General features: G+C 42.1%; 1 protein-coding gene across 5 annotated transcripts in view; it reads left to right on the forward strand.

Moving 5' to 3' along the window:
* Positions 1–6431, forward strand: part of RANBP3 (RAN binding protein 3) — a 41512-nt gene extending 35081 nt beyond the window's left edge. For all 5 annotated transcript variants that reach the window (XM_017739793.1, XM_017739798.1, XM_017739788.1 and 2 more), the window contains 4 exons: positions 587–707; positions 1908–2050; positions 3920–4100; positions 4989–6431. In XM_017739793.1, the coding sequence (XP_017595282.1) occupies positions 587–707; positions 1908–2050; positions 3920–4100; positions 4989–5032 (489 nt within the window). In that variant the 3' untranslated portion in view covers positions 5033–6431. The remainder of the gene's footprint in view (positions 1–586; positions 708–1907; positions 2051–3919; positions 4101–4988) is intronic.
* Positions 6432–12346: the final 5915 nt, after the last annotated feature.

Genomic DNA, 12346 nt, shown 5'->3' on the forward strand with positions numbered 1-12346 from the left:
TTCCTGCTGTTGGAAAAAATACATACACCTTTTGAATTTTATAACTAATGAACCCTGCAGGGAGGCAGTGAAAATACTTCACTTACTAATGACTCTGTGTAGTTCAGGCTTTATTAATTGATAATGAACCAGCATGTTTGTTCATCCTTTGGTTCCTTAATACAGGAAGAATTTTGCTTTGCTTTCATTTTATTTGCTGGGTCTTCCCAGCAACAAATACCATCTTCAGTGGTGCAGTGTGTACCTAGGGCTTCTAAAAGAATTGGCTGATATAAGGCAGTCTCTTTTGACTTTGTTTCCTCTGTGAGAGCTTATATCTTACCTGAAAATTGCTTGTTGTTTTGATCTTGAACCCTTTTATTCTTTAAGAATATATAGCTTCTGTTAATAAAACCTTATGAAAACAGACAGTGTATTTTGAGAAATTTATTGCAAAAGAGAGGATGACTGTTTTCGCTTCCACAGCTATAAACAATTAAAAATTCCAGTATGAAATCTGAATATTTTCTTAACCAGCAGTAGATGACTAAGAAATATATGATTACATCAATCAACCGCTATGCCATAGAGATATTTTCTGTTACAGATTCAGTGCAAGCTGTTTGTATTTGATAAAAGCTCTCAGTCTTGGGTGGAAAGAGGTCGAGGGCTCCTGAGACTCAATGATATGGCCTCAACAGATGATGGAACATTACAGTCTCGACTGGGTAAGAGGAACCAGGGGAAATGAGATACTGCATGACAGGCTGTTTTTGTAGGGTTCTTCCTTGACACACAGCAACTTTCACTTCAGTTTGTCATAGCTACAGCAACTCAGAAGCAGTTTGGACCTTTTCTTTTACTTCAGTTAGTGAACATTTGCCCCCTTCTAGTGTGGCAAATGTTCCAGTTACTTTTTCTCCCCATAAAAGCAAGCCATGTTTAGTAACTAGAATATTTGACTAGAAATTTATGGTAACATCATTCAGATCTGGCTGTTTTGGATGGGTTGCTTGTGGTGGGGAAGTCTGTTTGAATAGTGCACGATTGTTCAGGCTGGCAGGAATGTGCATTAGCCTGAGATTATCAGCACAGACGCAGCCATGAACTTTGATGTATTAACATATAAGGCTTCAGACTAAGTACCTTTAAATATGACTCATAGTCTTTAATAGCCTTGTTGTAGTTTAAGCCCAGCCAGGAGCCAAGACCCTTGCAGCCGCTTGCTCACTCCCCTTCCAGAGGATCGGGGAAAAAATTGGAAGTGTATAAAAGTTAGAAAACTCATGGCTCAAGATAAAGACAGTTCAATAAAGAAAGCAAAAGTGGTGCATACAAACACATGCAAACAAGAAATTAATTCACTGCTTCCCATGGGCAAGCAGGTGCTCATCCAGCTCCAGGACAGCAGGGCCCCATCACATGGAATGGTGACTTGGGAGGACAAACACCATCACTCCAAACATCCTCCCTTCCTCTTCTTCCCCCTGCTTTATATCTGGAGCATGGTTTTATATGGTCTGGAATGTCCCTTTGGTCAGTTTGGGTCACCTGTCCTGGCTGTGTCTCCTCCCAGCCTCCCACTTCACTCCCAGCCTCCTCACCAATGTAGTGGTATGAAGAGCAGAAAAGGCCTTGGCTCTGTCCAAGCACTGCTCAGCAATAACAAAAACGTCTCCATATTATCAACTGTCTGTTCAGCACAAATCCAGAACACAGCCCCATACCAGTGACTGAGAAGAAAGTTAACTCTACCCTAGCCAAAACCAGCACAAGCCTCCATTCTTCTCACTTACAGTTGTGACAAAAGCCCAAAAGAGCTTACTTGTAAAAAGACTGAAACATTTTTACAGTAAAAAGTGTCTTGACTGTTTTGAGCTTCCTGATGTGTCTTTTTCCACCTAACTGATCTTGTAACTTGGCTTTAGTGATGAGGACTCAGGGGAGTCTCAGGTTAATCTTAAATACCAAGCTCTGGGCTCAGATGCAGATCGATAAAGCCAGTGAGAAGAGTATCCGGATCACCGCCATGGATACAGAGGACCAGGGAGTTAAAGTTTTTCTTATATCAGTGAGTACTGGTTTTTGTTTATGTCTTAACCTTCCTACTAAAGTTGGTGCTTGCTTAAACTGCAGTTGAGGTAGCATTCCCATTTTTCTTTGCACCCTACACTGTCTTAACATCACCCCTGCCCCAAGGACAGGGCACTTGGCAGATTTGCTTGTCTAAAAAGTCTTGCTAGTTGTGAGCAAATGCCACATCAAAGGCTGTCCTAGGAAGCCAGGTTGTCCAAAGCATTGCCTGTGGAGTTATGTGTTCCACACATACTGAGACTCTATAGTGTTTAATGCAGAGTGTTTTCTGATGTTAAGAAAAGTAGGCATTATTTCAGAGATTTTATGCAATAGTTTAACCAAAATTAGATCTACAAGAAATTTCAGCACAGGAAAGCTATCGCTGTCTACAGTGCGGAAGGATGGATAGGTGCCCACTGAAAGGGAAACACTAAAACTCTGTCAAGAGCATTATATTAGTACTTAAAGGTTACACATTTTAACTTCCATTTTCTTTTGATACAGAGTATTCGAAGCAGTAACAGCATAGTGAAAGTGATTTCTGTGCTTGCTAAATGGGGAGTGGCAATCCCAATCAGAATTACTAAAACACTTGGCATCTCATCACACAGTCAGCAAGGAAGAAAAGTCATTCCCTAATGTCTGCTAAAGCACTGACAGATTTGGAGAGGTCGGAACACATTCTTATGATTTACACTGATTCTACACAAGATGTTGCAAAAGAATTAGTGTTCCTAGGGATCAGAAACTGAGAGCATCAGCAAATGGTCAGCTTTCCCTGTGACGTTAGGTTTGTAGGGCTGGGATCTGGAGTCCCAGAATGGAACTTAAATGGAACTTAAATACCAATACCAAATACACATTGACGAAGAAAAAGAAGTTAAATTAATGGATAAGTTTTTCTCAGTATTTTTCTAGATTTGAAAGTTTTAGTTAGTCTGCCATCAGGTTATTCGCTCTTGATTTTTGTATTGATAAAAAGTATCCTGTTTGGAATTATTTTTTCATTTCAGCTCATTGCAGGGGAATTTTGCAGATACAGAGGTGACAGATTCAAGTGTCAGATGGGGCTGATGGAAACTATTTTTTTATGAAAGAATCTGAGAAGTGGGATTGCTACCTTACAGTTATCGTGGAATAAGGATAATAGTTGCTATGAGGACTTAACTGACATAGTGAAAACAAAGTTTTGTAGTATTTGAAGGGAGTTTCCTTTTAAATAATGTCCATTAAATATTTAGTTTGATAGGCCTAATAATTGGTTGGTTTGAAGGCATTAAGTGCCCATTAACCTTTGAGAGTTAAAAATATATATTCTTCAACAGGTTATCAGAAATGCTGCCCTCTGAAACAGTCTGTTCAAAAAAAATTGGAATAATTGCCTGCCTGACTGTCCATTCAGTTTTCTCATTATATCTCATATTGAAATTTTACGCCAATGCCTCATAAAACAATTGGCTTGATTATGATTAACTAATGTGTGAAGTTGAATGATTGACAGGCCAGCAAAAATCTGCAAGATTTTAATTGAAGGTCTTTTTAATATGAGCTTTTGGAAGGTGTCAGGAAAGCTCTGTGATTTCTGTGTGAAGAAGGCTATATGAAATCAGCTAGTACTGGCTATATTAGCCAGAGAAAGTTGGAGCTAAGCAGAGGAACACACTCTCACCACCAGAGTTCAGTGTATCTAGTGTCCTGCTGTGTGTACCACAGCCCGTTCTGACTGGTTTGAAAAATACTTAAAGAGAAAACTGAAAAGTATATTGTGAAATGTGGCATGACTGGTGTGTATTATGTCAGCAGTGTTTTATTGTGTTATAATTCTGTGCACCTTTTTCTTATTTCTGAATATTAAAAAATGCAGGCAAGCTCTAAAGACACAGGGCAGTTGTACGCTGCATTGCACCATCGGATCTTGGCCTTGCGGAGTAGAGTGGAACAAGAGCAAGAAGTCAAGAATGTAGCACCTGAGCCAGAGGTAACGCAGTCAAATGAGGAAGACAGCGATGATGATGTCATTGCACCTTCAGGATCAGTTGGAAGTGGTAAGTAAGAAAGACAGTGGTGTTCCCTGTTTTCCATATGTTTTTCTGTGTCATTTCTTAAGGCAGACTGTGCTCTTTGTATGTCAGTGGAGTAGGACTATTGCATGGATTGCCTTTTTAAATGCAACTACTTCCTGCTTCTTCTCCAAACTGGTAGAAGGCCCTTGTGCTGCCTCTTAGTTACATGCCACAGTTTAGCAGAGGTTTTCTGTGCTTTTTATAATTTACAGGATTTCTAAGGTTGGTTCTGAGTTTCATTTTTGCCTTCATCATGGCCAAGAGTTACACATAAAACCTGAGATGACTCAGTGTCCCAGTTTGAGATCAGGAGACAGCATCCAGACTGGTCTTTCAGTAGAGAGCTGTTTGGAAAGCAGATGGTTTACAAAGGGGCATGGAAGGAGTGTAATATTTTTTATTGCATGTGAGGCGACCATAATTTAAGAAAAATACTAGTCTTCAGTTTGAGGAAGGCTTCCTTTTGTGTTTTCAACTTGGAAGTCATTGTGTGCTTTGCTTTCTTGTGGCTGAAAACATCCAGCCTTTGACAGTCCTCCATCCAGATTGACAGAAGGGGAGGAAAAAAACCAGGAATGAATATGAACAAAAGCAGTGGGAAGATTGAAGAGGTTGGAAACTGAGCTTGTAGGCTTTGGGATGCTGCTGGGATCCCTGAATCAGATTAGTCAAGAACATAAAATTCTACAGTAGACAGAGCTTAGTCTGGAAAAGGAATATGTGAGGCAGGAGAGGAGGAATTCAACAGTTTTCATCTCTCATTAACACCTGAATCTGAGACTTCTGTAGGCTGCTTGGGATGGGTCTCTTACTGCAAGGCAAGAAACAAAAGATACTTCTTATGACCAAGAACTACTTTTATTGTTTCAGGTCCTAATGATGAAGGTGATGGGCAGAACGTTGGCAGCACATAGCAGATGTGAGCCGATCTGCTTGCAAGGCTGCTATGAACACCATCTTGCAGGCATCTCTGGATACCCCAGGCCAGCGATTATTTCAGGCGGTGTTGAAAGCTCCAGGACTTAAGAACTGTGCATCTCTGTTCTGTTTGTTTGGTTTTTTTGGTCTGGATCAGTAGATTCCACACAAAAAAAAAAGCAGACTTGGAAACTACCTGAATGTGGTTTGGGACGTTGAAAGCTCATCATATTGATGAGCAAAAAAAAAAAAAATCCAACCCCAAAACAAACAACAACAACAAAAACACAAAACGCAACTACCCCCAACCATTTCCCCTCTTCCTTGTAATTAAAATGGCACATTACAGCTTGTCACAGCTTTTCATTGGGACCTTTTGGCTGTTTCTTCAGTAGTTCATGTCTTGCAGGTCTCCGAGGTAGAACTTTTCAACGCAGTTCCAACTTGAATTCTGCTTTTGTAACCCCTACTCCCCTTTATGCAGGGAAACCCTGTCCTCACCAGTTCCTATGCTCACTGGCTGCTCTTTTGGGTTCCTTTTTTTTTTGGACTGCAGATGGGGCAGGTCATGTTTTTACCTTTTAATCCCAACATAGGTTGTGGATGTGGACACCATTGTTTGCTGTCTAGTGGGTTTGTAAACAAAGAAACAAAACATTGTGGTTCACCAGAAAAGCTTCTCTAATGCAGTAATAAGAGACTTTAAAGTCTGCAGGATGTTTTGCTAACTCCTTTTTTTTTCTTCCCATTTCATTATTATTTTTTGGGGATTTATATTGTGGTGAGACTTTTTTATTTTAGTTTTTCAATAAGATGCTCTTGTGTGTTGAAAAAGTGAAACTATTGTTTTGTACTGTTCTTTTCTGTTACTATTTAAGGGAGAGCTAAGCCACTATATGTAATAGATGTTGCATACAATTTTTCTTAGAAAATGTTATGTTTCTGTGGCTACAGTAGAGTGTAGGAGGCATACAGGTTACATCTTCAGAAAAGTTAATAACAAAACAGCTGTTAGCCCTTGGAAGAATAAAATAGGCTCATGTAATGAGCTCTGCCAGCCATTAAACTAAATCTGTATAATAAAGCAGCTCACATTTAATGGCTTGATTCAACAAGCCATTTTAAGCACTTGTCTGACTTAACTATATGTGAATAATCTTACTGAAGTCAATGCAACTCTTCATGCTTAAAGTTGAGGACATTTTTAAATATGTTGCTGAATTAATGGCCTTAAATAGAAAATTTAAATTCTAACCCTTCCTGTCCCCATTCCATTTCCTGAAGTCTTGCAGCATGAAGAAAAAGGTAACACTGCCAGACTTGAGTAGTTTGGGCTGAAGGTTATTGTATTCTGTTCCACCACAAATAAAAGCAAGAATGTTTTTCTGTGTGTAATTCTGAAGTACTCCTACTGTAACTATAACTCACCTTTTTTTGCTTTGGGTGTTTTTTAATCATTTGAGCCTTTTGTGTGAAAGTTGAGTTTTATTTTCTTACTGAAACATATGGTATGTTCTTGTCCGGCAGAGTTGGAATTTGGTAGTCACCAGGTCACTTTCACTATAAATTCCCCAAATTGTTCTATTTCCTTTATAAATAGTTTGCTTATAGATAATTTCTGACTTGCATGCTTGCTCTTCTATAGGTTAAGGATCTAAAATGCATCACCTGAAAAAATGAAAGGGGAAGAAGTATTTGGTGTAGCATGAATTGAAAACAGAAACCCAGGTTATAGTACAAAATCAACTTTGAAATTGAGTATTCAAATAGTGAAACAGTCCTTATTGCCTCTATTTTAATGAAACACACTTTTCACTGGCAGTCAAGAACAAGTCTTCCCCTGTTTCCTGTTGTTAACCATCACTGAAGACTGATGCTGTTGGGGTAGGGGTGCTTTTACTTTTCCTGGTAGCCAGTTGAAGGAATATCTGTTATTACTTTTCTGGGAATTGAATAGGGCTAATGATAAGCTGTGCCACTGCATCTTGATCTCTCTGGATTGTCTGCTCATGCCTTCTTGCATTTTGGTTTTCTTTTTTCCTCCCTAGAGTAGGGAGGTTTTACCAATGAACAGACCTGTTGCTGTACCCCTCTACTCATGCCATGCTTCACCAGGAACATGGCAGGTTCTTTAGTACCCACCACACAATTTGTTTCTGCATTACAAGGTCTGGGGACTTTGAAGTAAGTGATCTGCATTTTGGATCTGGGATCTTTTTACATTGTTGAGATACTCAGATTTAAACTACTCTCTTCAAACACCCTTGCACCGTAAAGGTGTTTCTTGTCAGCAGCTTGTTCATAAGGAAAATTAATGAGGTGTCTTGGCCAGCACAGCCTACTTCTGGGAAAACAGGCATTATTTCCTGGTCCCAGACTCTATGGGGTCTATGCTGAGTCTCACTTTGAAGTGTTTTACCTAAAATGCAGTTGATGGTGCATGAAAATTCAGAAAAATGGAATAAGCATGCTTGCTTTGGGGTTTGGTGGTACACAATCACCTACAGCTTTTTAAAAATTTCAGCAACTGTTTACTGATGCAGATTTTATTTTTAGCTAGAAGCTTTGTATAAATGTTTATAGTGAAGGCAGAAATGCTGCTGTGCATCCTGACAGAATTGTGTTGCTGTGCATCCCAACAGAATTGGCAGTGGGTTGAGTTCAGGCCCTGCCCAGCAAGATATAGTTAGGCCAAAGCAAAACCCTGACTTAGCTCTGCTTTAAGCCTTAGTAAACCAGTGACAGGCAAAACCAGATAATGCCCATGTGTCTCAAAAGATCTGTGTAAGACTGTCATATCATAATGTGCATGGGAATTACATTAAAACCTGTGTCAGCAAGCAAACAAACGAAACACCCTGAGCCCTGCGTTGTGTTTCCTGTACCGGGCAGCGGCTGTTCGAGGGGAGGGTGATGGTGACCAGCTCTGCTGCCTTATAGCAGTCTTCCCCTTGATTGTGCTCCTGTTCCATCTTTCCCCTTAGGCCTTTTGTTAACGTGTATGGTGTTGACAATTCCTGTATAGCCTGTGTGGCTGCTGACCCACGCAGGCACAGCCTTTCAGGTTTTCCAGTGGAAAAACAATACTGAAGAGTGTAGTAAATTTGAGCATGCTTGATGATGACAACAGTGTACTCTGGCAACCAGGAGGGCCAGCCGTGTCCTGGGGGACATCAGGCACAACCAGGCGAGGGAGGGGATTGTGTCTCTCTGCTCTGCACTGGGGCAGCCTCACCCTGAGTTCTGGGGGCAGTTTTGAGCACCACAGTATAATCAAAGACATTAAGCTTCTAGAGAGTGTCCGAAGAAGGGCCAGAAGGAATGGGAAGGGTCTAGAGGGGAAGCCGTATGAGGAGCTGCTGAGGGCACTTGGTTTGTTCTGCCTGGAGAAGGGGAGACTGAGGGGACACCTCAATGTGATCTTCAACCTCTTCATGAGGGGGGAAAAAAAGCTGAGGGGCAGGTACCAAACTCTACACTCTCATGACCAGTGACAGAGCTTGAGGAAACAGCATGAAGCTGAGTCAGGGGAGGTTTAGGTTGGCTATCAGGAAGTTTTTCACCCAGAGGGTGATTTTAGAACTGGAACAGGCTTCTCAGGGCAGTGGTCACAGCACCAAGCCTGAGCTTAAGAAGCATTTGGACAGTGCTCTCAGCCACAGGGTGGGATTGTTGGGGTGCCCTGTGCAGGGCCAGGAGCTGGACTTGATGATCCTGATGGGTCCCTTGCAACTCAGCGTGCTCTATGATTCTGTGAAAGTGTTGCTAGAATGGTGATGCTACTGAAACCAGAAGTAAGCCTCTTATCCATAAAATGAAAAGAAAAAGATTACACCTACAGGAAATACAAACATTAAGGTAAGAGAATGCTGTAATACAACATCCTTCTGTAGTCCAGTTCCCAGTGCATGATGCACGGTTTTAGAGAAGATAGGGCAGGAAATGATCGAAATAAATGAGTCCTCAGCCATCCTGCACTAGAACTAGGGTGGGAGGTGACCAGATTGTTAGAAGCCTGCAGGGATAAAAAAACCCCCTCCAACTTTGTAATGGCTCCTCTCTGTTCCCTGAAGCATCAATTGATGCCATTGCTTGGGTATTGCTGCCATTAAATGACTGTTCCTAACATGTCCCATTCTGCAGTTCAAGTGATCTCTTGTTCTCCCAGTGAGTGTAGGAAATGGTTTCTTTCCTTTCTAGAAACATGTTACATATTTGAAAATTTACCATGTTTCCCATAATCTCCTCTAGTTTTAGGATTTCCAGATATGATAATTGCCATAATTTGTCATACAAGATTTCATTAAACTGACTTTTCACTGTGTGCTTTTTCTCCCGGTGTTACTTGGTCTTTCTGTGCACTGGCTTGCTTAAATTGAACTCTAGTTCATTGTGTGGGTAGCAGATTTTCAGACAGGATATTATAAAGATGTTTTAATTTTTTTTTAAGTGTTTCTTTTTTTCCCTCCTGTGAAATCAGCACAGAGCAACACAGGTGCAAGAGAAAATTGCTAAATTAGACAAAGTCAGTCTTTATTCTTTTCTGCTAGTGAAAGTACAGGTGTCTCATTAAGAAATGCTTACAGATAATTTCTGTAAATAAAAGTCTCATTTGAAGATAGTATTTAGAGCTCCCTTTTAGCTACCTCCTTTCAAGGACCCCTTTCCAGAACTTTTCCTTTTGTAAAGATACAAAAGCTGAATTTGTCACTGAGAACACTGGTAATTCTGTTGCAGGGGTGGACAGTGAATGCTTTTTCCAAGGTTATCTGTGAATTTAATGTGCAGTTATTTTGTATTAACTACTCCTGATCGAATTCCTGTAGCTTACCTTCAGCTTGTAATGAAACTGGAAGAGGCAAGTGGTGATATTATGTTTGATGTCCTCCTCCTGTTCCAGAGATCAGGAGGTGTCACTGAGCCCCTGCTGCAGGATGTGTGCTGCTGGTAACATGTACCTGAGCATCCGTGTGCTGACTGTACACTGTCCTCTGAAAAGCAGCTTGCTGTCTGTACTCCATTTAGCAGACAAATTCCTGTTCTCTGGAGAATTCAGAGCACAACTGCTTCTGCAGACAGGAGATGTATTGGACAAGGCCCTACAAGAAGCTCCCGAGAGGGAAGGATGGGGAAATGTTTTGAATGCAATTTGCTGATGGATGGTTCTGCCATTTCTGAAAATAGAAGGAACCCCAGTTATTTGCAGCTTTGTAGTATGATGGCAAGCCCCTCCCCCTATTTAAGGGAGCTAATATTCTGCATCAGCAAGTTTGTTTATCAACAGTAAAAATATTTGGAACCAAGTTAATGTTTTAAGAGTAATGTTACATTAGTTATGTGTTGCTTTCCCTGGAACTTGCCTGTTTATAGTAAGGTAACTGTTCCCTCCTACTGTAACTGATGCCTTTTCTTGGTCTTAAAATCAAGAGTCATACACGGTTAGAAGGGGAAAAGGGATTTTACCTTGGTATTTATTTTAAGGATTCTTAGGTGCACACGTCCAGGTCATGTGCATCAAAATGCACTCCGCCAAATTCCACCCCCCCCACCCCCCCAAAGATTGGGTATAACATTATAGGTTTTACTAATTAGCAGATCTATCAAAGATTCCCCAATGAGAGGCTCAAGTGAGCCCCCCTTCCCAAGGAGCCTTCTCCTGGATGGTTCTATCTTAGTTTGCAGAATGTGTTCTGGAGAGGACCTTGGGGTCTGGGGAACACTGATCCCTAGCTACGAAGCTTCTAAAATGTTCAGTCTCTTAGCTGAACAAATGGGTCCAAGAATGTAGGCAAAAAGCACTAAGAATACAGAAGTTGTAAAAAAGGTATAACGGGTATAAAAGAAAAGGCCAAAAATCTTCATGGCATCGTAACAGCTCTCTGAAGTTGGCTGGGGAGGGTCTGCAGCCCAAGGATGGGTATCTGCAGAATAACCCCTACCAGCAGTGTGGCAAGGTTAGCTGCAGTCTATTCACGAGGTAAAGTAAAAAGCTGTACACACCAGGGTGCTGAGTCCTGCAGCTACAGGCATTGTACCTGCTGCAACGGAAAAGAGATGTGAATTCTCTGTCCCACCTCCCTTGTTGGTGGAAGAAGCAGTATGAATCTACCGCATGGGGTACAGCCTCAGAAGAGCTTTTAACAGCTGCTTGGAGCGCAGAAAGCGATTTGTTATTTAATGGTGTCGAGTCTTGCCCTGTGCAAGATTCAGTGGCTTCTGTATGTTTATATGGGGGAGAGAGCATTTGCAACGTGTGCCGCCCTGCAGGCGAGTGTTTTCTCCATTCTGCTGTCCAGAAGGGTCACACAGCCCTTCGTCCGATGTGCTTAGAAAGAGCTTTGGAAAAGGGGCAAAGCTGCTCTAAAAAATGCCTCCTTTATTAAAGCACTGGTGAGTGCCTGATGGTGGCATTGGTTCTGTGTGTAAGAACAGCAACCTCTCTGGCACGCAGAGGAAGCAGTGTCCAAGCCGAGGGACCGTGGAAGACCCTCTGCTGTGAATGCACTCCACACCAGTTCCTTCTGGCGCTGAGACAACTCTGGAACAGAGGTGATTTGCCTGCCGTGTTGAGCACACTCCAGCACATCTCCAGTGTCCCCCAGCCCGGTGCAGCTGCCGAACCCTGGCCGTGCTTCTTCTCCTCTCCCGGCAGCCGGGGCTCATGAAGCTCCGACTTCACTGCCGGCCGGACACAGTGCTTCAAACAGTTCCTTTGGATAATGGAACAGTAGCATCCAACTCCAGCTGTTTTGAGCTCCTATCGCAGAGAAGAGATGCTGTGGGGGACCCAGCATACTGGAAAATGCAGAAATCAAGTATGGAATATGCTTTTCACATACAGGGAAAAGAGAGGTAGAAAGGTGAGAAAGCTTGAGCTAAGAACGATAGTTGTAGATTTCTTCACTCAGATCTTGGAGCTATTTCAAGAGTCGGGAAAACAGCTGAAAGAGCTTTGCTTGAAGGGATGTCACTGATAGGGAAGATGTGTGATAATGTCTTTACAAACAAGTCGATGGGTGAGGGCACGGGTGCTAACGTCTTTGAAGGGGGTCTTAATGTCTCTACTGACTTCAAGCAGCAGGTTTGTTACAGAGCCCAGGGAGCTCGGCTCCTGAAACAGACGAGTGGGTCTGCACAGGCCTGAACTTCTGAACTTCGGGATAAAATGCCAGCTTCAAGGGGGACTGTGGTGGGCGGTTCGGGAAGGCTGCACCTTCCTGGTACCTCAGCCAACGGGGAAAGGAAGAGGGCAACCTGCGGCCGGGAGTGCAGGATAAAAGGAGGCTGCGCCCTCCGAGACCTGGAGAGAG

This window comes from Corvus brachyrhynchos, unplaced genomic scaffold, assembly GCF_000691975.1.
Source record: "Corvus brachyrhynchos isolate BGI_N302 unplaced genomic scaffold, ASM69197v1 scaffold130, whole genome shotgun sequence".
Lineage (NCBI taxonomy): Eukaryota > Metazoa > Chordata > Aves > Passeriformes > Corvidae > Corvus > Corvus brachyrhynchos.